The sequence below is a fragment of the Akebia trifoliata genome, chromosome 2 (assembly GCF_017979445.1).
Source record: "Akebia trifoliata isolate Shusen 1 chromosome 2, ASM1797944v1, whole genome shotgun sequence".
Lineage (NCBI taxonomy): Eukaryota > Viridiplantae > Streptophyta > Magnoliopsida > Ranunculales > Lardizabalaceae > Akebia > Akebia trifoliata.
The window spans coordinates 2222303-2249178 of record NC_141376.1 but is presented as its reverse complement, the minus strand read 5'-3'; the positions used below and the strand labels follow the sequence as shown (position 1 = coordinate 2249178).

General features: G+C 34.9%; 3 protein-coding genes across 6 annotated transcripts; 1 reads left to right on the top strand and 2 right to left on the bottom strand.

Annotated features, from left to right (window-relative positions):
* Nucleotides 1–912: 912 nt before the first annotated feature.
* LOC147408723 (TFIIB zinc-binding protein) lies at nucleotides 913–7438 on the bottom strand. Of its 3 annotated transcripts, XM_086421171.1 has the most exons (7): nucleotides 7240–7437; nucleotides 5421–5478; nucleotides 4731–4941; nucleotides 3452–3492; nucleotides 1532–1624; nucleotides 1381–1437; nucleotides 913–1241 (listed from the first exon to the last, which is right to left on the bottom strand). In XM_086421171.1, the coding sequence occupies exons 3-7, from the start codon at nucleotides 4846–4848 to the stop codon at nucleotides 1164–1166; spliced, it is 387 nt and encodes a 128-aa protein (XP_086277297.1). In that variant the 5' UTR covers nucleotides 4849–4941; nucleotides 5421–5478; nucleotides 7240–7437; the 3' UTR covers nucleotides 913–1163. The 3 variants fall into 3 exon arrangements, with proteins under 3 accessions (XP_086277297.1, XP_086277303.1, XP_086277311.1); XM_086421177.1 differs by lacking the exon at nucleotides 5421–5478 and having other exon boundaries at nucleotides 7240–7438; XM_086421185.1 differs by lacking the exon at nucleotides 7240–7437 and having other exon boundaries at nucleotides 5421–5637.
* A 722-nt stretch (nucleotides 7439–8160) lies between these two features.
* On the bottom strand, nucleotides 8161–16918 carry LOC147408722 (protein FAR1-RELATED SEQUENCE 6-like). Of its 2 annotated transcripts, none has more exons than XM_086421161.1 (8): nucleotides 16520–16918; nucleotides 10670–12799; nucleotides 10406–10537; nucleotides 10198–10263; nucleotides 10034–10094; nucleotides 9853–9951; nucleotides 8777–8829; nucleotides 8161–8679 (listed from the first exon to the last, which is right to left on the bottom strand). In XM_086421161.1, exons 2-6 carry the CDS (start codon nucleotides 12797–12799, stop codon nucleotides 9860–9862), a joined length of 2481 nt encoding a protein of 826 aa, XP_086277287.1. In that variant the 5' UTR covers nucleotides 16520–16918; the 3' UTR covers nucleotides 8161–8679; nucleotides 8777–8829; nucleotides 9853–9859. The 2 variants fall into 2 exon arrangements, with proteins under 2 accessions (XP_086277287.1, XP_086277281.1); XM_086421155.1 differs by having other exon boundaries at nucleotides 8187–8679; nucleotides 8777–8917; nucleotides 16520–16917.
* A 2213-nt stretch (nucleotides 16919–19131) lies between these two features.
* On the top strand, nucleotides 19132–25786 carry LOC147408721 (3-dehydroquinate synthase). The gene is made up of 8 exons (XM_086421144.1): nucleotides 19132–19619; nucleotides 19882–20032; nucleotides 20135–20302; nucleotides 20410–20636; nucleotides 20887–21010; nucleotides 25066–25128; nucleotides 25221–25364; nucleotides 25458–25786. Exons 1-8 carry the CDS (start codon nucleotides 19261–19263, stop codon nucleotides 25587–25589), a joined length of 1368 nt encoding a protein of 455 aa, XP_086277270.1. The 5' UTR covers nucleotides 19132–19260; the 3' UTR covers nucleotides 25590–25786.
* The last annotated feature ends 1090 nt before the right edge of the window (nucleotides 25787–26876 follow it).

The following is a 26876-nucleotide window of genomic DNA, read 5'->3' as shown; positions in this document are numbered from 1 at the left end:
TGTCTTCGTTTTCTTTGGTTGAACATTAAAAATCCCATTGAAAAACCCAAGGGTTTCGTTAACGTGTCACCTTAGGGCACACTTTAATAAATACACCTTGGGAATAATCATCTAAGGGTATTTTGGTAAAAAAAATTCAGTATACATTTCCAAAGCTTATTTGTTGAATGTCACGCGTGAACAAAGACCCAAAAACCAATTCCTCTGTTTGATAATAATATTATGGGTTTTTGTGGACGTGTGTCTTAATGGCACACGTTAGATTTCAATAACTACACCTTGTGATTAAGCATCTGAGGGCATTTTGGTGACAAAATTTGGATAATCTCATGTGCAAACCCAGGTCATTAAAAATTGAATAATGCTGAAGATTGGACCTCACATTGTATGTGAACCATTACATTTTCCTCGAGGTACGCATGAAAAAGCATCTATGATTCCTATCCACTTTCACATCAAAGTTGTGTTCTATATGAGGTCCAATCTTGAGGTCACTCCAACACGACTCTTAAAATTTTCATGTAAAAACAACAAAAACATCCATTAAAGAGAAATTATTGTCCAATATAAAATAACTCATCCATTCAAATGTTATTAAGCTTCTCAACGAGGGCTTTTGGGCCTTAGGTGACCAACCCATCGTGAACCAGTAGGGCCACGAGGTCCATTTAGTTATTGGATCAGGTCGGAGTGGGTCCATTTTGTTTACGACTCGGGCTTGAGAACTTGGGGCAACCTGATTGTCTATATTATGATTTTATTTAAAAATTATTGAGAAAATTTGTGGGCTGGCCATGCCCCTACCTATAAACAGATCCCAAATACTTGCAGATCAGATCAGGTCCGGTCGGGCTTGGACATAGTTATTTTCTATGCACGGGTTTTCTCCATGATCAAACAAACAAAAAAAAATATTTTCCAAGATTTTCTTTTCAATCAAATAAGCCTTTAATGGTAAATAATTTCATAATTTCTGGGATCTAATTTAATCTATTTCTATTATGATTTACAAATCCTCCCCAAATCTCAGTTTAAACTCAGCAAAAAGAGCAACTCAATCTTCCCAACGACCTCCTCATTTCAAAGAGGAAATTTTTTTATAAAGCTTAGTCAAAGATGGCAATACTATTTCACCTTGATTTAAGTCAAACCACAATGAAAACTCATGTATTCTCTGACTCCTTATGTCCGCAATTGGGGCACTCGTAGAAAACAGTCTGACCTTCATCTGCTGATCGCAACTGCAACAAAAAGTAGTGCAGAAAAGATTACAACTAAGAGTAAGACTACACGGGGAGTTTAATAAACAAGGATCGTGCTGATTGATAGGAGTCGGAAATTGTTAATAAGAGTGGGTACAGAATGTAATAGGCCCTTTACCTGACTGGTGTGAAATGAACGCTTAGCGTGACCGCATTTTGGACAAGCATCATTTACCTGTCCCAAACAACAAAATATTTGAACAATTGTCTGATATAAATTCAAGAGCAACCACATGCTCACAATTCAATAGTGTAACTTTTGCACTTACGGTGGCTCTCTTGAGTTTGTTCACCTCTCCCTCATCAGTTGTAGTTCCATCCAATTGTACAAATGGTTCAATGTTCAGTTCCCTCCTAATATCCTAGAAATAAAAAGAAAAAACTTGGGGACAAGTCGAAAAAACAAACAAATGTTCTAACATGACTAAACGAGTGTAGAAAAAAAATATGTTCTTGCTATACTAGCTTGAATATATTAGATCACTAACAAGTGCTAAAATGCAGATGCCAAAGTGAGATCCTTAAAAACATAAGGTCTTGATGTAGCGGTTACAAATCCTATATAAGCTTTAAAAAAGTTCGAATCAAGGTTCAAGGGAACAGGTCATTGCTTAGACTCTTTATCTAAAAGCACGTTATCTTTACAGTTGGATTGACACATCGTCATCTCCTAGAAAGAGAGGTTAACAGCTAACTAGTGCCAAAATGTAGATGCCAAAGTGAGATCCTTCAAAACTTGATGTCTTGATGCAGCGGCTACAAATCCAAAGTTACGTTGAAAAAGGTTCCCATCAAGATTCATCAATGAAGTTTTGAGACGAAAAGTTATTTTATTTAGACAAAAATCTCAGCAGTAGACGGAAAAGAAATGAGATCAGTGGCCAATCTCAGCCTCATCAATGACATTGAAGAATCTCTGGCACAGACAGGCCTCAAACCCTTGCAACCTCTCATTACTGCATCTCAGGCCCTGTATGTAATGTGGAACGCAAACGATGATAAGAATTACTACAATTTTAGTTCGCCAGTGGCAAAATCTTCTCAGTCGATGAGAATTGATGGGGACTTCAAATATTGAATGGTAGATTTTATTTTTATTTAATTTTCTATTTTAGGACTTTAATTTCATGTTTTTTTTAACTTATTTTGATGTTTTATTAGCCTATGATGTTAGTATGGTATTAAGGGGCAATTTGATAACTTTATATTGATTTTTTAATGAGTTTTCATAGGTCGAAAATTCAAGGGAAATAAAGTTACGAGATTGGGGCATAGATGGTATTTTTGCTTTTGTTTTATTTAAGTTGTTTTAAATTTATTTACAACCATTGGATCTCCTTATTTTAGTTGGATGTTTGAGATTAGATTTAGGATTGAGACAACATTATAAATACTTGCTTCTTGCTGAATGATGAATAAAATTGAAATTGAAACTTTGATATTCCCATTAATCGTGTGGTGTGAGGCCATTTTAAAGTGAGTCCACTATCTCTTTCTTCTTCTTTTTTTTCAATTCTTGATTTTCTTGATTGTTGATTCTTGAAATCCCTTTCTTGATTATTGATTCTTAAAACCCCTTTCTTGATTTTTGAATCATTTATCTTTTCTCTTAACCTTTAACCATTTTCTCTATCTTACAATAATTGAAATTAAAATTTTCATCTTACTTTTTGGTTTACCTATCCTAACCCAAATCCTTAACCCAATCCCCAACCAGATGTCCTTAAATCTCCTATTTTGTCAAAATCAAATTTCATTTTCTTATCTCCCATCATTAGTATATATGTTGTTGGATGAAAGAGGCATAATCGCTATTCCAACTCTTTCTTTTTTCAAATGACACTATAAATGCTACCGATAAAAAGAATCGTTATTATATTATCAGCTGAAGCACCAGGTCAATGGGGAAGAGATCCAGGCCACTTTTCTAGTTTACTGAATAGTTTGGATTTCAAAACATTGCTACAGAAAGTTACTTTCCCCATTCACATCATTTCATTTCAAGTTACATGCAGAGTACAATAAATTTGAAGATACAAATAAATTTCATTTTGCATTTCTATATGCTGAACTCGATTCTGATGATCTTACAATTTATATATCTAAGACATTTCCAAACGTCCAACATGCATTATATTACAGTTAGAATGTGAAACATGGCAACTCAGTAATAAGAGTAAAAAGCATACCTCAGCTGTAACAGTGTAGCACGTTTCCTTTCCCACGATCTCTGAAAAAAGCAGTTACTCAATTAGAAATTTACGAAACTTAGAAAAAAATACAGACGAATATATTCAAACAATTGGGTGCTATAAAACAAGCAATTTCAATATCGCAAGAAACATAAAAGAGTTCATATTGGAATGGCATTTTAAAACCAACAGCAACAATATTTGATTTCAACATGTGGTTGAGAAAGAGAAAATGATTATATATAGTGAACAAAGGATCTTTTCCTCAAGTGAAAACAAATCATTCATCATGTGGTGACAACACTTGAGTACAAGATACAACAGACCTAGGTAGGCACTGTGAAATTAGCTAACTCCAGAAAGAAAATTCAAACAAAACTCATGATCTAAAATAACAAATGATACTTTTTCAACTTTATGGTATGGTATATAAGGTTAAACATTTGAGTTTAAGCAAAAAGGAAATCAAGGAGAAGTGTTTTGATCCCAGATCTGGTATTACCATGCGGACTTTACCATAGTTGCAAAATTAGTTTCACAAATATAATTGATTTTCCGATACACGAATGAATTGTAACCAAGTTCCAAAGGTAATATTATTGCATTGGACAAAATATTTTTAGCTTATGTAAGCATTAAGCAGACTTTTTTATATATCCTAGAGTACCAAAGAAGAATAAAAGTATGATTATTTTTTTATGCGCAATAAAAGTATTAATATTTCTAGTATGCCTACAAGTTGTTTGATTGCTTTAAACATCGTGTTTTTAGGTCATTAATGCATCAACCTTATAGTGTTAGTAATAAGTAAAGGGTATCTTGTTTTTCCAGCATACCTTCTCTTCAGCCTCCTCCAAATACACCAAATGATCCAGATATTTTAAAATATGGCTAACATAAGCTTCTTAAACAAAAAAAATAAACTGTGTGGCAACAGGTTCAATCCTATTGCAAGTTAAAATTAAGTAAAGTGGATTCTGAAATTCTTTTTTAAGTTTCTTTAAAAAACAGGTCATAATACTCATCCACCAGAGTCTTTGGAACATTTAAAGAAACCTAAACAGAGCCAAACACCCATCCCAATAAAAATAAAATATCACCATAATTGAAACTTATCCTAAAAGATTAGGGAAACATAAAATAAGATAAAACATTAAAAAAAAAAAAAAAAAAAAAAAAACTTCAAAAGAATTCCAAACAACACTCCATAATCTTCATCAACATAAAAAAAAATCTGATAAGTCAATAAATATGAAGACTGATCCAAAGATTTTACCTTTCACATTCCGCTTGAATCCACATGAATTGCACTCCGCATACTTAAGTGAATTCAAAGAAAGCAAATTCCCACACAGATCACAGAACAAGAAATCACGCCCACGACAATATTCCATTGAAATTGAAAGGAGGTCAGAAAAAGACAAGAGTTAGGCTTTTTCACAGGTTCACCACGGACGTTGCAGAAAATATCCAAGATTCTGCGAAATCTGGATAGGAATCAAATTAGATTCTGTTTACAAATCAAGAAAGGAATAGGAATTGAAATTGAAAATTGTAATCCAAAAGTTTGAATTCTAGGAAATTCAGATTCTTAATAATGAAAATTTTAATATAAATTAATTAATTAAAAAAACATCTTTATAAAGGTAACTACTACCTGGGATTGGGAGAGAAAGACTAAACCACAATTCAGGAAACCGAGAAACTTACAAATAAATAAATAAAAACTAGCAACACAATCAAGGCGCTAAGGGTTATACTGTTATAGCCTCATATGTCCAAATCAATTATAAAATTTCATATTTCAACAACTAAACCCTAAAGAGGGTTATACATACTGGCCCATCTTAAGATTTTAAACCCCAAAATCGATACGAATACATCGAAGAGAAAGAGTTAGACGCAGAAGAAACGCTTAACTAAAAGAGAAACAAAGAACCAGAGAGAGAGAGAGAGAGAGTCTTACCTTAATCACTCATCACCAATCAAGAAACAAGAGTGAGAACTGAGAACACCATAAAACCCTAGAGAGAGGAATGTCAAAACATCAAATCCCCGCCAAAAAAGAAAGGAAAATTGCTTAATAGACCCATGCGGTAGGGATGTATTTCTAAATGCACCGAATTTCTGGACTCTTAGCAAATTATTTCTTTCTTGGCCCTTGCTTGTTAGTTGTTTATATGCCTGTAAATCGCCTAAATTGCATAGAGTCACGATCTAGAACAGTGTCCCGTTCCTTGTTGGTAATTTCCCGTATGATTCTTAAAAAATTCTTGATTTTTTCATCTTTTTAAATGAAAGTATTATTCTTGGGATTATTCAACTATTCTAAATAATTCACGGATTTTAAGTTCAAAAAGAATAAAACATAATTTTTACGACTTTTACAAATTTTTATAAATCTCAAAGAAAATAAAATATTACTATAACTTGTTATTTGTTGCAAAGTGTAAACTTATAAATTGTGACTTGTAACATAAGTTGCCTTTGAAGCGGTTTACTTCAAATTTTGGAGGAATCCACATTTTACATAATAAATGTCCATTTTATCTATAAAAATAATAATGACTTGACCCTCTACATTATTTTAGATTACACCTTCTTAATGTTCCAAATTAATGATTTGTTCTTATTATCACCACCGTCATCATTACCAATCAATCACCTTCACCATCACTATCATATGGCAGAATTTTTTATTTTCGAAATTGTGAAATGAATCGGACAATACACGTAAGAAGCATTTGATTCCTATGCAGATTTTGCAGAATCTTGGATATTTTGTGCAACGTCGGTGGTGAACCCATGAAAAAGCCTAACTCTTGTCTTTTTCTGACCTCTTTTCAATTTCAATGGAATATTGTCGTGGGTGTGATTTCTTGTTCTATATCTGTGTGGGAATTTGCTTGCTTAGAATTCACTTAAGTATGCGGAGTGCAATTCATGCGGATTCAAGCGGAATGTGAAAGGTAAAATCTTTGGATCAGTCTTCATATTTATTGACTTATCGGATTTTTTTTTATGTTGATGAAGATTATGGAGTGTTGTTTGGAATTCTTTTATGTTTATGGTGACATTTTATTTTTATTGGGATGGGTTTTTGGTTCTGTTTAGGTTTCTTTAAATGTTCCAAGGAATCTGGTGGATGAGTATTATGCCCTGTTTTTAAGAGAAACTTAAAAGAATTTTAGAATCCACTTTGCTTAATTTTAACTTGCAACAGGATTGAGCCCATTGCCGCACAGTTGCTTTATTGCGGTGCAGAATTTCTACCGATGGAGATATGGTATTAGAAGAATTATATCTTAATTAAAATAGATAACTTAGCAATGAATTATTTCATGACCGACCTTAATTGCTTTTGTTAATCCCCATCAAAATGAGGTTGACTTGATTGCCAAACAATTCGACATAGATCCCAGATAGTTGATATTTCATCGAATCATGTGATGAAGAGATTTGACTCGTACACTGAACCAAACTCTAAAAAAAAGTAATACTTTCCTGTATCCAAAGCTGTCTAAGAGTGTTTTTTGTTTTTCTTGTCCTGCTAGCTCTAGTTATTCACAATTTATTTTTTGTTTAATAAGCTTATGTTGGCCATATTTTAAAATATATAGACCATTTGGTGTATTTGGAGGAGGCTGAACGCTGAAGAGAAGGTATGCTGGAAAAACAAGATACCCTTTACTTATTACATGTTTCAACCAATGGATCTAATCTCAGATGGATCATTCCAAAAAGGAACAAAAGTAATTCTAAAGGAGAGAGAGCGACAGCCGTACCTCAAGACGAGAGAGAGAGAGAGAGATGAACCGCCGGCCGTCGGAGTTGAGATGCAGCCCACAACCACATGCCCGCACAGTCGCACACAATGTTAAGAGAAGAGAGAGAGAGAGGGAAGGAGGGACCGTCGGCCGCCGGAGTTGAGCCCACAACTGCACGTTGGCTGCAAGAAATGGGCTATGATTTTTACTGGTTAGGTTTTGTAAAAACCTAAAAATCAAATATAAATTTAATATTTTATTTCAAATTAATATTAGTTTGGTTTTGATTTGGTTCGATTTTTTATATTATCTCAACTAGAAATCGAATCAAATTCAACGGTTCTTTACTTTTCAAACCTAAAACCAAATTGATATCAATCTAAATCAAATCAAACTAATCCAAATTTCACGGATTGATTCGATTCTTGATTTGAACCGAATTTAGTTGCACCCCTAGTTAAGACAACATCATTCCCTAAAAACTGATGTGGTACTCTGTCAAAATCAAGAACTAAAACCCACATTTAAATGGATCCTTCATATGAGTTCAACAATAGAGTTTTTGAAAGGGACTTTTTGATACATACTCTCAAAAAATAGGTCTTTATAGTCAATGTCCCTTCTTTGTAGCAGATTCTTAAAACTTGGATCTTAGTTAAGACAACACCATTCCCTAAAAACTGATGTGGTATTCCATCAAAATTAAGAACTAAAACCCACATTTCACCCACATTTCAATGGATCCCTCATATGAGCTCAGCAATAGAATTTTTGTGTGCTCTGCGATCCATAAATAAATAGTTGTTTTGTCTTAATAGGTCATTCAAAAGGCTAGTTGACATGCGATCCAATCTAACACTAAGTTCTTTTCCTCTAGTTCCTCAATATCATACTCTTTAGGTTTTCCATACGATAAAAAAAAAAAAAAATGAACATGAGTTGATCAAAGCCATAGATTCAACTACTTTCTAACTGTCTAGAAGGGGAAAAAAGTCTGATCAGATCAAAATTGTCCAACTTTACAGAAAAAGAAAGTTTATATATAACAGTTGGTCAGAATCACTAAAATGAATCAATAGCCCATGCTAAGGATCTGGTTGTGGATTAGGATTCTGGATCAAAGCCGCTTCAGGAACCATTCGCAAAGTATGGTTCTATGTTCCCACCTCACAAGCTTAACGCACTCATGTCAACTGCATAGGTACTGGGAATGTCGAGTAGATGCAATTAGAAATGGTTGCACAGCTGCAATATTTCATAGTTCACATAATTATGTTTGGGGGGGCATTCATTATGTACAAACAAGCCGAGGAAGAACCAAGCAACAGCATTTTCCCCAGACTTCCATCACTAATCATTCAGTAGCCTTTTAATTTATCAACAAGTGTAAAGGCCTTGCCGGTGCGAGTCCTAAGCTCTTGACATCTCTGTATTTCCTGTGTTGTGTACTCTTCATTACTGCAAGGATAACATTTCGAGGGACCACCTTTTAAAATGCAACTACAAATAAATAAATAAAAAGGAGTCCGAAATGGAGAAAAGATAAAGAATACACCTGCTGTAGTGCATAAGTACGCCAAGATCCATCTTCAAGCCCAAATTCTGTGGCTGCAAAATAAACAATTTTTCCGATGCCGTGATAGCCAACCTCCAATCAAAAGAACTTCAGCTTCGCATGCCGTGGGAAAATATTATTCTGGGAGATATATTTGGACATGATGGATCATAATTTTGGGTTCAGATGTCGAGCAAATCAATATTGGAACTACGTTATCATATTTTTATGTCAGAAAATGTAAATTACTCCCTCAACCATGTGTTGTCTGAAATCAAATTACTTCAGGATTTGAGCAATTGGATTATGCGCTATATTCCTATTGGGTATCTATATACTGCTTGTTATGGAAGTAAGGTGATGTGGAGAGGTGGTTGTATGAATTTATTAAGCAAAATACATGTTTTTAATTGGTCAAAGGATTCAAGCATTCTGTAAAAAAAAAAAAAAAAATGTTCCAGAACATGAATAAAGTTTCTTTGCTCTAGTTTGAGTTTTATATGGATAGTATGTGTTTACGTTTGTGAGACTACAATTATAGTTGGAATAGCATTCTAAATGAAACTTATGAGGAAAATAATGACGCCATTTCATGTCTTTATTATTCAACTCTCTGTTTGTTTACCTTATTTGTTCATCTCGCTCTTCGAACTTTTGGCGATGCTGAGCCTTGAAAGGAAGAGCTAGCATTCTACGATACCTAATACCTTTTGCCCTGTGTTGGGATCTTTGGAAGGAAATATTTTTAAGCTTGTTTGATGGTAAGGAAAAATATTCAATTTTTGTTGTTTGAGGAGTTCAAGGGTGTCTTCTTCGAAGACTTTCTTTTGAGATGAGATTCAATTTGCAAACCCAAGGGCTAACTCATTGTACTCATATTGTGATGGTTATCTCCACCATAGAATAATCTTTAATTAATTAATACTTTAAAAAAATATGTTCATGACAATGTCGATAATGAATCTTCATTTTGATTACTTTCCATGTCTGCCTGGGGAACAGTAATTTCGACTCTACCATGTTATTTCTTGAATTGCAACAATAGGGTTTGTTTTCTTTAGTGTAATGCAACTGACCTGGATGTCAAAGCAACTTTGTAAAAGGATAGTTGTGCAATTGTTTGTCAGACATAGTTGCAATCCTAGCACGAGATGAGGATGAGGATGTCGGAGATCCTGACATAAAACAAACATGCAAACATAATCAGCTTTGGATACAAGTAAAAAACAAGTAGCAGAAATTTACCATCAAACCCACCTTGCGGATTGTCAAAATCAAGCTGGCCATGAAGAATTGATTGGGTAGGTGAAAATTGACCCTGTGATGCAGGACAATATTTCAGTGACAGGAAAATGAACGCAACAACAATTCTACTGAGAATACATGTCCACATAGAATTAACGTGAACAGATTTTTCAAACCATTAGTGACTGGAAAGCCCCTATTCGTGGCTTCTTGTATGTTGTTGCATCTAATTTGTTCGGTCTCTGTAACACAAATAACATTTTTTTTTTAATAAGCTAAAAAACCGAAGTAGTCATTCAGAAAGCAACTGGTTATTCCAAACAATGTTCAGAAACCCCGTAAATGCTTAATTAAAAAGAGGCAATAATTAAAAAAATTGACAACCAGTTCAGAACTGCTCTCTTGTATGCTAACCAGCTGCCCTAGATATGGCGGTTTAGGGGCAATGGGCCGTAAGCGCTGGTTGAAGTCTTCGGCTCCTTGAGTGTCATCTCTATATCTCTTTTGATCAATTATCTGCAACATAAACAGAACGTTAAGGCACAGCAATGGTTATGTAAGAGATCTGTAATGAAATACATCAGCATTAAATGGAGCTTGATCCCCAATAAATATAGCATATAGTGGAAGATAACAGTCAATATCTACCTTTTTTCGAGAGGTTCTACAAATTCTTTCTATACAAGATTGAACAGTATTTTGCTTTGGCTGAACCACCTCCTCCGCTTGGAAAGAATCATGCAACTTGATATCATCAGTTATATTTGGTTGTGCTAGTGTAATTGTCCTATTAGACTCAACATCCTCTACAAGACGGACCTTCTTCAATGATTCCTCCAAAGCTTGCAACGCAACCTTGCAATGTTCTTGAGATATCACCCCCTCCTCCACAACTTGGAGGGCACGCTTGTATAAATGATCATAACGTTGTACAGGGTTATTAACATTAATAAAATTGCAGGCAAGATCAGGAACATATGTGCGCTTTACATCCTTTTTCCATCGGGACAAAATGTACTGGGATGGGATTTCCTCCACGCCATTATAGTTCAGGACGCTCAGTTCATGTCTACATAGATAACCTTTAAAGTTAAAACAACCGCAAATGCAACGAACTTCCATTTTAGCCGTGTCATATAACACTTCATAGTCCCTAATCTCCCTATTATTCCCCTCGCCCTCAACACGTTCTTTGACCATGTATGTTATTATTGGCCCATCGACATGTACTTGTGTTGTGTTAAAACACGAATACATCTCCTCCACCTCGTATTGGAACTTCATAAAAATATCCTTCGTATACACTTTGGAGAGTTGTAGTTCAAAACAACATTTTGTTTTCAACGTGAGGTTCGAATGTGTAGATTCAAAATCTGCTCTAGCTTCTTTTTGATGGTTATGTTGTAAAGCTAATTCGTATTGACCAAAGAAGTCCTTCAAAGAAGTATGTTTATAAACAAAGCCATCGAAATATGTGTCCAAGCTCTCACTCTGAAGGGTGGTGAACATTCCTGCAAAAATTGTGCCCTTTAAGAAAACTGGAATGCATTGTCGACGATCTTCAAACAATTTCTTAAGCCATTCATGATGTTGAACTTCATAACGTTGGATCATATCCTCCCATGCTGATTCAAATTCATCCACTCTTAAAGTGTTGTAAACTACTTTATTTAATGCCCTTTTAACTGCTTCATATTCACGCAATCCTTTCAATTGCTCTGGAACTCTTTGCATGATGTGCCACAAACAAAGGCAATGGCAAGCTTTTGGGAATACCTCAGCAACTGCTCTTTGCATGGTCTTGCATTGGTCAGTAATTATAACAGATGGAGAGTGTCCAAACATACATGTAAGCCATGCCCTAAACAACCATAAAAACGACTCCGTTGTCTCATCTGCAAGCAATCCACAACCCAACAACACAGACTGGCCATGGTGGTTTACCCCCAAAAATGCAAAAAGAGGCACCTCATATTTGTTCATCAAGCATGTAGTGTCAAAGGAAACTACATCGCCGAAGTAGCCAAATGCAGCCCTAGACCTGCCATCAGCCCAAAACACATTCCCTAAACATCCTTCATCATTGAGATCCATTAAGTAAAAGAAGTTCGGATTCATCAATTGCATGCGACAAAAGTAATTATAAATGGCTTGTGCATCTCCATCTTTAACCTTCAATCGCTTATATTGATAAACATGATTCACGATGCCACTTCCAGGATAGGTAAAGTTTTCATGGCTCCCTGTATTTTTCATATTATGTGTTTGCATTCCCACATCACAATCTAACTGGAGCTTTCTTTTGATTCGAAAACCCATGTTCTTATTCCATTTACAGAATCGTAAATGATTGTGGTCAAGCACAACTTCTGTCACTTTCCACTTTTGGGTCTCCATTAACTTAATCCGCATCATTGCTGGACAACCAGTCCGTGTTTCCTGTCTTAAACGGTCAGTTTCCCTCTTTCTTTTAAAACCCTCACTACTACAACAAAGTACCACGTGGTACTTCTCTTTACTGTCTTTACTCTTTTGTCTAAACCATGAATGTCTTACTCTAACACCAAAACCTAAATCCTTAGCATAGCAATTGTAGAAATTATACGCTTCATCGTAAGACTCAAACTCTATCCCCACAGAAGGTGGCAGTGGTTTCTTCTCCCCCTGAGTTATACCATTTTGACCATTAGACACTGTAATGGCGTCAGCTTTATCCATCCCATGGTCATTTCCTTCATCCTCAGTTAATGGCTCACCATCGAAAAAAACTTCTTCCATCTGGAACACAAATAGAAACCAGTAAGACAATTTGTCAAGAAAAGAGGGTGCTAAGTAACAGATCACACAAAATAAGATGATGGAAACAATAATTTACTGCATACAAATAATCATACACTGCATCTGTATTTTGTATGGAAATACCAGCCAATCATGTTCAATTGGAAAATTGTATCAAAATAAATCCAATATGGACCACTCAGAAAGCTAATGCTTCATTTTTGCCAGTTTGGCATTCATTTGTGTCTAGTCTAATTAGGAATGTGCTATAAAGTTGGTTATTACACTCCACTCAGACAGGTTGTACTGCAAACTGAGCATCTCCAAGAACTAATAAATAGCAAAAAGCTGAGTGGCATTCTTTTCGAAGAAATCTGATTGGTTATTAGCCTCATGCCTCATGGATAGTATTTTTTTATTATTATTACTTACAGGAAAATGCAACTTTACAAAGGAAGGTGGTAGAGACCACCAACCAAGCACAACAAGTGGAAACCCAACTTACATTGAATCAAGTCTACAAACCCACTCCCATCTCCCCAAAAAAGACGTCCTTAAATTCTACTAAGGCATACCATAACCAGAATACAAAACCCAAAATAAAAATACAAATGTCCTACAAGGAGAGCTCCTTGGCCTCAAACACTCTACGATTTATTTCCTTCCAAATGCCCCAACACACCGCATGGAGGATAATTGACCTAAGAGTCCTCTTTTCCAACCTGAAGGAGTAACCCAACGCCATCCAAGACTCAACCAGACCCCTCACCATCTTCAGGAAGCACATTGATATACCAAACAAACTCAAACAGACCTCATGGATAGTTGCACATGTTTGAAAACAATTGAGTCGATCTATCAATAATATTGAATGAAAGCAGGCCTCAAGCTATTACAGAGTTCATGAAAATATCATCTAAACAAACGTATAAAAGGCTCAGTCTCATATCTGACATACTTATCGCATTCAAATTTTGAGAATATGTTCTAAGCAATAAAGAGAACCAAATCTTCATAACACACTCTAAATCAACAAAATACCATACCTATTTAAGCAGTTCGTTTTCAGAAGTCACTGTGGCAGAAATTAGTTGAAATTCAGATATTATTTACAGGTACTTTCAAGGTTGCCGATACATTCTTATAATTTAATTTTCAAACCCGGTGCATGGGTACTACAAGAAAAAATATTCCTCTCTAGGGTGTCGTCAGGTAAGGTTCAGATTAATTACAGCATATCCGTGTCCAGACAGATTATTAGTAGCCTAAAAAGATGGACACGGATTAAACTTATTAATTGGAACTATCGGATGTTGTGTGTGGATCACAAAATGGAAACTAATACAATAGGGTGCAAACGACATCCAGGCTCAACAAGATTTTTAATAGTGTCCAAACAGATAAAACCCAAACACCACTAATCAGGTTCAGGTTATGGCAGGTAGTTAGATAATCAGGTACTGATTAACACCTCCCATGTGCGGAGAAGGTTTTCTTTCTCCTTTTCTATGAGAAGCTATGATATTTCTTTTACAAGAATCTTTATCATTTTAAAGAAGAAACATATAGTAGTAATTAACCCAACAGATTAGCTAAATAAACAAACATCAAGCCTTCAAAACAACAGTCCATTTGGATAAACTTAAATACTGAGATTTTGAAATTGAAACTAATTTGAAGAAACTCAATGATGAAATATGTCGGGTAATCGCACCCTGGTAGCAAGAGTTGCTTTCTCATTGACAAATGGAGGGAACAATTTGTAAGGAGAGGAAACCCGCAAGTGGGAGACAAGATTAAATGGGGACATTAAACAATAAGACTTTTGTACTTGTCAAAAAAAAATAAAAATCCTACTTTTGTATCACCATCCTTAAACCGGCCAATGAATTTGAAGCTGTGGCTCTCTGATAAGCATTATAAGATCTCTCTTCAATCAATTACTATACAAACATGAAGCCATTGATGGATAACATCAATGGCCATCTCAGAACATAACCTTTGTTTTACTTTTTGATACATGAACATTGAGATAGAAATGTATCTAAATATGTTAAAGTCTGGGGTTTCAAAAGTTAAAATAGCTCTAGCAAAGATAAAAGCAGGACCTTAGATCCGGATGGTATTCAGATAGAAGTTTACGAATGCAAGGGAATTTAAAATTTTTTTGGCTAACTAAGTTATTCAATTATACATTAAAGGCTATAAACATGCCGGAAAAATATAAAAAAAAGTATCTTAGTACTGACATAAAAGAATAAAAGAGACATACATAGTCGTGCTCACTGTCAATGTATCAAACTTATGAGCCACATTATGGAACACTGGGAAAGAGTGAATGAACATAGGTTGAAGCAAAAAAAAAAAAAAACTATTACATAGTCAATTTGATTTTATGTCAGGTAGATCAACCACCGAAGCAATCTTTCTACTTGGACATATGATAGATAAGTATAGCTAAAAGAATAAGAATCTCTATATGATTTTTATTGACTTGGAGAAAGTACATAGAGAGTTAATTTGGTGGGTATTGGAAAAAAGAAAAAAGAAAAAAGTCTTAAATAGATATATTGATATAATTAAGGACCTATATGAGAGGACCACAACTAGTGTAAAAGCAAATAGAAAGGAGAAGGATGAATAACTGGTTATTAGTGTACGTTGGGAATCGACTTTGAGTATGTCATTATTTGTTCTAATCATAGATGAAATAATTGTTCGTATTTAAGAGCATGTACCTTGGTGCATGTTATTTGTGCATGATTTAGTATAGTTGATGAGACTAACAAGTGAGTCAACTAGAATTATGAAGAGAGGTGTTGAAGTCCAACGGCTTAAAACAAATAGAACCAGGACCAAGTACGTGGAGTGTAAATTTGGCACTGGCACCTAGGAAGATAAATGTCCAATAGAACTTGATGGTCTGGAAATACCCTGAAGAGACCATTGCCCTTTAGAAGTATGACCAGTCCCTACAGATACACCCAACCACCACGAGCTGGCATATCAGGTATAATCAAGATTGGTCCTTTATTGCGATAATTTGGGCAGGGCAGAAAACTAGACTAATGTTCTAGAATAGAAACTCCTCTTATATAGGGAATGGAATCAGTGTTTCTTGTCTGAAACAAGATCAGAACTAGGAACCTCTGGTCTGTGAAACCAGTGTGGTAACCAACTATACCACCCAACCCAGTTGTTATGACCGTTAGAAACCCAAAATATCTTCTGAAATTGCATAAAATCATAGGATGTAGATGAAGCAGATCTAGTCAATAAGACTAGAGGATTGCTACTAGAAGAAGATCAATGAGAGCATGACTTGAAATCGTTCTATAATCAGGTAGCCATTAAAACAACTTTGTGTACAAAGAGGGTTTTCTTGCTCTTTTGCTATAAAAAAAACTATTTTGCTTCTTTACAAGAGCCTCTATTGTTTCAAAGGAGATAATTTGAAGTTAAAGTTCTCAGCTGCTACTGTAAAACACTCTCCAATTAGTTTAGGTTGATTGAAGAATATGTAGATAGAGAGAGAGAGAGAACAACCAAGAAATACAATTCGACTGACTGCAACAGATTATCCTGTTAAACAAACAATAATATAGTTCGACTTACCTTCCAAAAAAAATATAGTTCGACTTAACTACTAATGTTCTGTAATATGGGAGGAAAAAAAGAGGAAAAATATGAACAAGAATGATTCGAAAACAGAGATTTCACCTTTCAGGTTCTGCTTGATTCCACACGAAAGGTTTCTCCAAATAATCGGATATAGCGAAGAGAATTATCACAATGAGAGTAACTTAATTCGTGGATTCTCCATAGATGCTGCAGAGAAATCATCGAAATTCAGTGAAGCCTTTAACTGAAAATCGAAATTAGGGACTCCGAAAAAAAAATTAGGGTTTTTTGAATTTTTGCCCTAATGTTCAATTTTGTTGAATGAGAACGCGGGAGAAAGAAGAAATCAAGAAGGTAGAGATAACAACTGTAAGGGCATAGAAATTACAGAACTTTCAGAGTGTCTTGAGTGTCATTCGAAAGTCATGGGCGCATTACGCACACCGTGAAATCAACCAAGACATATCAATTCAATGCCGGCTTCGAACGTGTGATAATCAAAATGGGCTTACTAATTTTTGACGGCTGAGATCTCTTCTGCATAGATTTATAGAAATCTAATAGTATTTATTTTCATGTTTAGTTGGTTTTTGAAGTTTTAGTAATTTTTCCTATTTTAATTATTTTCATATTTTACTAGACAAATTCATAGTATTGTAATTTGTAATTGCGAGATAAAGACATCTTTGATTCAATAATATCTTTCGTTGACCACAATTTCACTTGCACAGTCGTTTTGATATTTAACTTGCGGTCCACTGATTCGTGGGTCCAAGCCGTTGCACTGCACATGAGCACAATGTCTATGACACCTAGGTAGATCTTTTGTTCTCTAGTGGAAGTGTATATGATTTAACAATGAGTTGCGATCCAGAAAAATGTCCCATTCCTATACCGACGTAAGATGTCTATGTGGTTAGATTTGATTGGATTTGAACACATATGATTATGTGCACAACTTGTTTAAGAGTCCAATGTAACCAAATCTTGTCCTATAGACATTGTTCTTATTCTATGGGAGTGGGACATCGTTAAGGCATGTACATGCATATACTAATGTGATAGGTTTCATACATTTATACCATTATCTTTGAGACATGATCTGAGTGGTATTGACAATATAGTCACATTTTGCTTAGAAACCTAATCGAACTATAGTGGTAATATGATTCCATCTTTATTGTATTCACACAAAATGTCTTCTATATTGTATTAGGAGAGTTCGTGTAGGCATAGGCATCCTCTTAGGGGGTTAAGCGGGTAAAATAGAAAATAAAATAGAGGATTGTAATTAGAAAATCTTTGGGATAAAAGAAGAAATATAGTAAAATTACAAAGATATTATTGAAAAAATGATATATGGAGTGGCAGAGGAGAGTAAAGACAAAAAAAAAGAATAAGGAGGAAATTGATAAGGTCCCCACTATAGCTAGAGAGGATGTTATCCCCCTCAAGTGGACCTCATCGTTGTGGTTTGCTCAACCTAGGTGTGATTCTCTAACTTATAAGTCACTTTTGATGGGTTTAGAATTGTACGAATGGGCCGAGCATTTTTTATTTATTTATTTTTGTGGGTCGATTTTGAAACTTACAACCTGTATAGAAAAACAATTGTCAAACTAAGAATGTTTGTTGATCTCAACCCTTGTATCTTTTTATAAAATATGTTGGATTGGGAGATAATCAAGTACAAGTCAGTTGATATTTTCAAAAGCATTGGATGAGTCGTGTCGAGTTAAGGTGAAGGAAGATTACATTGAAAATTTCACTAATTCATGGATGATAAAAAGATGACTTGGACAAGTGATCATGGTATTGGACATCTCTATGAGGTAAAACAATGCCTCCCTTTCCTTCTCTTTCCCCTCAAGGTCATATCACTTTCAATTAAGTTTTTTAAATCATAAAAACCAATACAGCCTTGAAAACGAGAAATGCTTTGTTTAGCAAGATTTCAAATCTTACTAAAGGTCATTGAGTTCAAATAAATTATTAAATTGGCAATACAACACTACTACTTTCAAGATTTCATGGAAAAACTTGAATCTCAAAAGATTTTTTTTTTTTTTTTTTTTTTTTGGGGGGGGGGGGGGGGGGGGAGGAGGGCTTGATCAAGAGTTTTGAAAATCGATAGCTATTGAACTCTCAACTTTAAAATTAAATTCAACGGTAAAAATAATATTTTTACATTTTTTTTTTCTTTTATATCTATAGAATTTTGAATTTTGTTCTCTACACTCCTATGGGCATTGGATCGTGTTTTTGGATGTCACAATGTTCGCACAACGACCCTTGGTATAATTGGGGGGGGGGAAGGGGGGCTTGATCAAGAGTTTTGAAAATTGATAGCTACTGAACTCTTAACTTTAAAATTAAAATTCAACGGTAAAAATAATATTTTTACATTTTTTTTGTTTTAGATCTATAGAATTTTGAATTCTGTCCTCTACACTCCTATGGGCATTGGATCATGTTTTTGGATGTCACAATGTGCGCACAACGACCCTTAGTATGATTTGAAGTCTTTTTAAGTTTGTAAGGCTAGACTTACTCTTTGAAAATTCATTTGTCATATAAATTTTCAGCAAATACTGGCGTGGCAATATAAATTATCTGCAAATAGCGTTTACTTGAATTACTCCCTACACCCAGCCGCCCCAGGCCCAGGTGGTTTGGTGAATATGCCGCACGTGTCAAATTCATTCCACACGATTTTCACCCACCTTCCTCTCTTCGTCTTGTTCTTCACCAATGATAGGCAGCAAAACAAAAGCCACAGCAGAGAGGAATAACTCTCCTCAAATAATCTTCCTCTCCAAAACAAACTCTAACCCTAATTAATGGCTTCTTCTGCAACTTCTCTCTCTCTTCGCTTCTCTCTGAGACCGTCTGGACATCCCTCGTTCTCTCACGTGGAGACCTGCGATGCCTTTGTTCGATGCCGAAACCGCGATCTGATCTCTCTCTCATCCTCCTTCATCTCATCTCGTTCGTTAGGTTTTAATCGAATTAGAACTCCTGCCTTGAAGTTCGATCGAATTCGATCGAAGATCTACGCGAGTTCAGCTCAGGTAATTGAGCAATCACCGAGTAAGATGAACTCCAAGGTTTCGACGATTGTTGATGTTGATTTGGGGAACCGAAGCTATCCGATCTATATTGGAGCTGGAATCCTTGAAGAACCTGATCTCCTTCAGAGGTACTTGGTTCTCTTATTTTGCTGATTAATTTGAAATTTTTATTGATCAGAGTTACATTATAGTCAAATACGCATACAATTCTGTCAATTTCAGCTTTAGCGAGGTATCGAAGTAGTTAACATCGTTAAAAATCCTTCATTTTTTTTTTATGTCCAATCATAATTTAGATGAATTTGCTTTTTAACGACATAATTTGAGTCAAATATTTCTTAAAATTTCTCTGTTCAGATGAGTTTGATATATTCTTCGTTATTCTATCAGGCATGTTCATGGGAAGAGAGTTCTTGTTGTAACTAACACCACAGTGGCACCACTGTACCTCGATAAAGTCATTCATGCTCTAACTCATGGAAACTCTAATATTTCGGTTGAGAGTGTGATTTTGCCAGATGGAGAGAAGTACAAGAACATGGTAGTATTTGAAGATTTAATTTTTATTTAATTTTTTTTTTTTTTTTTTATTTTAAGTTTACGATGGTTTGGTGAATGTTTATTCATATATGTGTCTCCATAGGATACTCTCATGAAGGTCTTTGACAAAGCCATAGAATCTCGGTTTGATCGCCGTTCCACATTTGTAGCCCTTGGCGGTGGTGTGATCGGTGATATGTGTGGGTTTGCTGCTGCTGCTTACCTTCGTGGTGTAAATTTTATTCAAATTCCAACTACTGTAATGGCACAGGTCTTCCTCAGATATTCTATCTCTTTTTTAATTTTTGGCTAGACATATTCTCTTTTTGTTATTATTTTTATTTTCAAACTAATATGTGTTGATGTTTTTTTTTACAGGTGGATTCTTCTGTTGGTGGCAAAACTGGAATAAACCATCCGCTAGGGAAAAATATGATTGGTGCTTTCTACCAGCCACAATGCGTACTTATAGATACAGAGACACTAAATACATTGCCTGATAGGGAATTAGCTTCTGGGCTTGCTGAGGTTGTAAAGTATGGGCTTATTAGGGATACTGAGTTTTTTGAGTGGCAAGAGAAGAATATGGCAGCACTATTAGCAAGGTATTGACTAGAATGTTTTTTATTGGTCTTTAATATCTTTGAATATATAGATAGGTTACTCTTTTTTCCCTGATAAATTGAGATCTATCAAGATTGAGAATAGGATTTATGCAAAGTCACACCTACTGACAAAATTTACCTACTTATGTGTTGCAAATTTGCAATTTGTGGATTGATTTCCTCAACTCATTAGACCAATTTTTGGTATCGTTGCTATAGCTGATGCATGAGTATTGCGGGTTCTGTTTAGGGACCCAAATGCGCTGGTTTATGCTATTAAGCGTTCGTGTGAAAATAAGGCCGAGGTTGTATCATTGGATGAGAGGGAAGGTGGACTGAGGGCTACATTGAACTTGGGTCATACGTTTGGCCATGTGAGTTTTGTGTTCTTCTTGGGATTATATTACTGTTATCTTTCCTGCATAACCTGTTTGCTTATAATATGCAATTGATATTATTTATTTTTAAGTTTCAATGAGTTGATGGTTAACTTTTGTGATTGTTAAGTATGTTGTTGTGCAAAACATGTACATATTACATAGAATGTAAAGGAGAGAATGCCAAGAGACATATTAAGCAAGGGATGAAGAGTCAGTTTGAGGCTTAGAAATTCATTTGCTTCCTTCTTAACGTGACGACAAGGGGTCTCTATGAGGTCATATAGATAACAAACTTTTCCGATGCATATGCTAACCTTGAGGGAGGCCTGCTGACACATGTTAGTTCATGCATAATCCCCACGGTACTAAAATCAGCTGATTTTTTATTAAAAATAGCTGGAAGTTTGTCATTTCTTAACTTAGAGAAGTAGTGTTACCTACAATTTTTTACAAAATTTATCCTTGATGATTGAGAATACATGAGAAAACATTTCGACACCTTTTACTTGCTATGGGAAATTATTAATTGACTTACAATCACACAATCAAGGGTTATGTAGAGCCAATGCAAACTGCTAAGGTTGAGATAAAAATCAAACACATGTCAAATAGCGTAATTTGAACTTGTTCATGAATTTTACCATGTCAGCACCATCGTCAAAGATTGGGGTTGGCTAAATGAATCACGTTCTTGCATTCTACTTTTTCCTGAGCCACACATCTTGTTATTGAAAGTGTACTCATATATGCTTTCACTATCTCAATCCATGCTCTTTTGGTTCTCCTTCTCACTCTTTTAGAACCTTCAACTTGAATATTTTTTTTAATCGTAGGCTATAATCAGCCTTCGTTGATCATGCCCAAACCGACTATGTTGATTTTCTCTTAGTTTATTGTCTATTGTAAGATACTCATGTATTTTCTCGAATGCATTCATTTCTAATTTATATTTCCTAGGATGATGCTTATTGACCACTGAACATTCAACTCTATAAAGTACTATTGGTCTCACTGCCGCCTTATAATATGTAAATTTTATCATGTACATTTATCACGTTCTTGCATTCTACTTTGCCCTGAGCCACATATCTTGTTATTGAAAGTATACTCATATATGCTTTCACTATCTCAATCCATGCTCTTTTGGTTCTTCTTCTCACTTTTTTAGAACCTTTAACTTGAATATTTCTTCTAACCGTGGGCTATAATCAGCCTTCATTGATCATGCCCAAACCGACCATGTTGACTTTCTCTTAGTTTATTGTCTATTGTAGGTACTCATGTATTTTCTCGAATGCATTCATTTCTAATTTATATTTCCTAGTATGATGCTTATTGGCCACTGAACATTCGACTCTATAAAGTATTATTGGTCTCACTACCGCCTTATAATAAGTAAATTTTATCATGTACATTTTTCCCATATATCTAAGCTACAATAGTATTATAAACGTTAAGTGCAAAAGATCTATGGATCCATGATGCATGTGCGTTGTATATGAGATCTAAGGATCCTTGAGCAAGAAACCACGAGGCTCACTTTGGAAAGGAAAATAAAATAAAGGGATAGAAGAGAAAGTCCTAGCCTACGATTATAATCATTTAAATTTAAATGTCTATACACTTGTGCTCTCTTGTTGAAGGGGTCTTCTTCATATCTACAAAGGGAAGAGGAGAACTGGGCAAAGTTTCCTTTATTCTTTCTTTTTCTCTGAGATTTCAATAGAGGTTTCCAAGAGATTTTTAAAGAGGATTCTAAATTTAGAGGGGGATTTTGTGCGATTTTCTAGAGCTAAGGGAATTTTGGAAGGTTTCCTAAGGCTAAGGGGTTTTTGGGGATTTCTATGGCCTGAGGGGTTGAAAAATTCTCTATGTTTATGGGGGTTTTGGAAATTTTCTATGGCTATTTTTTTCTATGATGGGTGGTTTTTTGGAAATAAAATTAGATTAGGGGGGAAGTTTGGAAATAAGAGAGGCTTTGTGATCTAAAAAAATGAGCTCCCCTTTCCTCTCTTGATTTTTTTGGTGTTCCAGTTTTACATGGGAAGCCTATTTATAAGCTGTGGTTGGGGCAAATTCAGTTTTAGAAATCGTATGCACATCCGGTTTGCAAAGCCAAATGGCACATCCTGTTTTAAAAACAAGATGAGATTATCTTTTTCTTTATTCAATATATTTAACTCTTGCCCTTTTTTAAAATTATTTTCTTTTGGATTGAGCTTCCTTTTCGCCCACTTCTTCCTTGTCCTTTGGGACCTAGAGAACTACGTTTTTGTAAAAATGTGAGCGGGTTGTTTACATTCCTTAAATTAGCAAAATTAAGTTCTTCATGTCAAACTAAACTTCCTCAATATGAAGCCAAAGTTTAATACCCTGATGAGCTCAACAGTTTGGTTTTTGTATATAAGGGCACACAAAAGACATTGAAAATAGGGATATTCTCCAATTATTCACAACTGATGTTACTTTTTTACAGCTTAGGAAAAAGTTTGCCCCTATAAAAGGAGCATTCTGAACATAGATATCTTTAAAACATTGGTTAGTGATTTTGGTCTAATAATGAGTTTGAGCACTTTGGTCTTGGGTGCTCATGATCTTCTTAGAATGTTTCAATTCATATGATCTACTTTTTAGTCATTCGATTCATATGCATTTTTCAAGAGATTGGATTTGAATAGAATCAATAGGACAACAAAGACATTTTTGGGGGCTTTATGTATTTTCCTACTAAACAGGTTTTGAGTTCAAGTCACCTTTAACAATTTTCTTGGAAATTACCTTGAAACGATTTGAAATTATTCGACCCGAATCAATTAATTCGGTCGGATCGGATACGGGTTTAATGAAAGTAAAAAATATTCATATATGTTCTTAGCTAGTAGGATCCGAGTCGGTTCGGATATGGATATACTCATATTCAGCCTAAACCTGACCCGTTTTAAGCCCTAGGTTTGTAATAAAGATAGTATGTTAGAACTTATTAGCAAGGATCTTCTACTTAGCATGCTACTCCTTGCTTTTGCTTCCAGCCATAAAATGGTTCAATTTGTTCTGTTTGATTACACCCACTCCCAACATAGAGCCGTTTTTCTCGTCAAAATATTTACAATGATATCTATTATCAAATATTTAATTTAAATTTAAAGGTGCTATTCAACATTGAAGGGGGTAACACATTTTTTTAATTGAACAATAAAAAATAAAAAATTATTAAATTAATTTAGTTAAAATTGGATAAATTTATGAAATACTTAAAAATTAGGAAAAATTATAAAATTAACTCAACCCGCTTTTCCTTATTTTAATATGAATTGGTCTACTTATAAAAAAAATAGTTAAAAATGGATAAATTTAGGAAATAATTATGGAAAAAACATTGATCTATTTCACATGGAGAAAATTTGTTTCTTTGATACTATAATTTAGAATATATTTTATTATTATTGATCACGGGGTAAAAAGATAGGAAATTAAATTGATCTTTTAAAGCTACTAGAATGTGCTACTACTAGCATATCCAGATATGGTACTCACCTATGATCTAATGAACTAAAAAAGGTGTATAGGTGCTATGCCACCACCTTTTCGAAGCTGCACTAGATGAGCTGTGTGTCTAATGAGCCTTTAGCTTTTACAATAAAGTGGGAAGTTTTGGAGGAGCCCCACTACAAGGCGAGCCTTGAGGCACAACCCTCAAAGGCTGAAACACGTCAAAACATTGTTAGTTATGTGTTTTTTTCCCCCTACGACACCCTTGGAAACTTGATTGTTTACTACTAACATGATGTATAAAAAAGTAATATAGTTATTTTCATTTAATTTTTAATAATTATTCTATTTCTTTATCTAGCAAAAAAAAAAAAAAAAGAGTGATGTCATTACTTAAGCAACACAAGCGTCACATACACATTCCTTATAGTCACCATAATGGCTTGAGTACCATCTTTTGTCTTACTGATTGTGGATATCATTTTTATCGTCCTTGCCTATTAACTTTCCCCTTTACTCTGAATAATCTGTTTCTCAAATTGCCTTGTGTCCCTTTACAGGCAATAGAAACTGGATTTGGTTATGGACAGTGGCTTCATGGAGAAGCAATCGCAGTTGGCACTGTACTGATTCATTGCCATCCATTTTACTTCAATTTTTTTTAAGTTTTCATGTTTTTTACCTCGTGCTGAAGAAACCACATTTGGATGTGCAGGTCATGGCTGTCGACATGTCATATCGTCTCGGTTGGATTGACAAGTCAATTGTGAATCGGGTCAACGATATTTTAAAACAGGCCAATTTACCCACTACCCCACCTGAAGTTATGACGGTGGAGATGTTCAAGTCTTTCATGGCGGTAAGAAATAACAACAAACAAGTTCCTTTTTCAAAACTCAAACTTTTTCTGATCTCACGTCTAATGCTTATCGACTCTTGTGGGACTTTATAGGTTGATAAGAAGGTGGCTGATGGATTACTAAGGCTCATCCTTCTGAAAGGTCCTCTCGGTAATTGCGTATTTACCGGTGATTACGACAGAAAAGCCCTAGATGAGACCCTCAGTGCATTCTGTAAGTCTTGATACCTACCTTGGCTGAGTTCATCACCAACCATGTAGTTTCTGTACCAAGTTTATGATTTTTTTGAGTGGCATTGACCGTCATCCCTTAATTGTACTGTGGATGGCTTTATCTATTGGTTTTCTGCAAAACCCATTTGTAGAATTCTTACCAATTTGTTATGTTTTATATATAAATAACTCAAATATTTGCTGGGATTGCCATTTTTGTCAAACATGATCGGATTATATCAATATGATTTTACTTTGTCCCGGGGGTATTTAGTAGACTGAGAAGCAAACCCCGATTTTTTTGAATGAAGCTTCGAAATGAAACTTTCTTCCCATACCAAGATTTATCCATCTTTTTAGGTCTCAACAAAATAAATCCTTTGGTGCTTGTTACCAATATCCCGACCACATGGCATGTTATTTGTGTCCAATGCATTAGTTGATTACTTTGGTCTATTTATTCGGTTTTTCTCTTTGTAAACCCACACACCAAACATCAGTTTCATCTGTTATTCCTTGCCATTTAATGTCTTGACTAACATAATCGGTTCAAGTTTTTCTGGTGTACTTAGTTCCCAATAATGTGTCATGTAGCACGATCCGCTGCACATGAATTTATGCAAGGCGCAATGAGCTCCAATTGCAGTTATTATTATAATTTTACTTTTAAGATTGTGATGGTTGCACAGTTTATAAATCATGCATATTACATTGATGAGTTACATGGGGTGCGGTGGATGTAGTGGTGGGCGTTGGTACGTCACTTTCATGCATTTCAGGTTCACTCCAATGTCCCTATTGGACTAGCAACTACTAGAAGAAATTGAGTGGGTAGCGTTTTACACGCTCTCTCTCTCTCGAGCGTGTTTCAGTCAAAGCGTCTTAGTAAATAATAGATGAGGAGAGGTCAGGTTTCTGAATGAGAAATTATTGGACATGAACTGGCAACCATATGTGATTAAAGTAACACTAACGATGGTCACTATCGGTTTTATTTTGGTACAATTCTTACCGTTCTTGATCAGCATAGTGACAAATTCTCCGATTTTTTTTTTTTTTTTTAAGTTACGACTAAATCACAATTCTTTTAATTGGTGATTTAAACCCCTACTTATCCACAATGAAAAATGCATTTTTAAATTATATTTTAATACGAAATTTCATTATTTTGTTTACTAATATGTTAAGTAATAGTATGTTTTTTTTTTTTACTTTTGCGATTTTTTCATTTTATTCTGAACAATTTTGACCAGCTCTCTAAGTTTATCAAATATTAAATCACCTGACATGTTCTGTAAA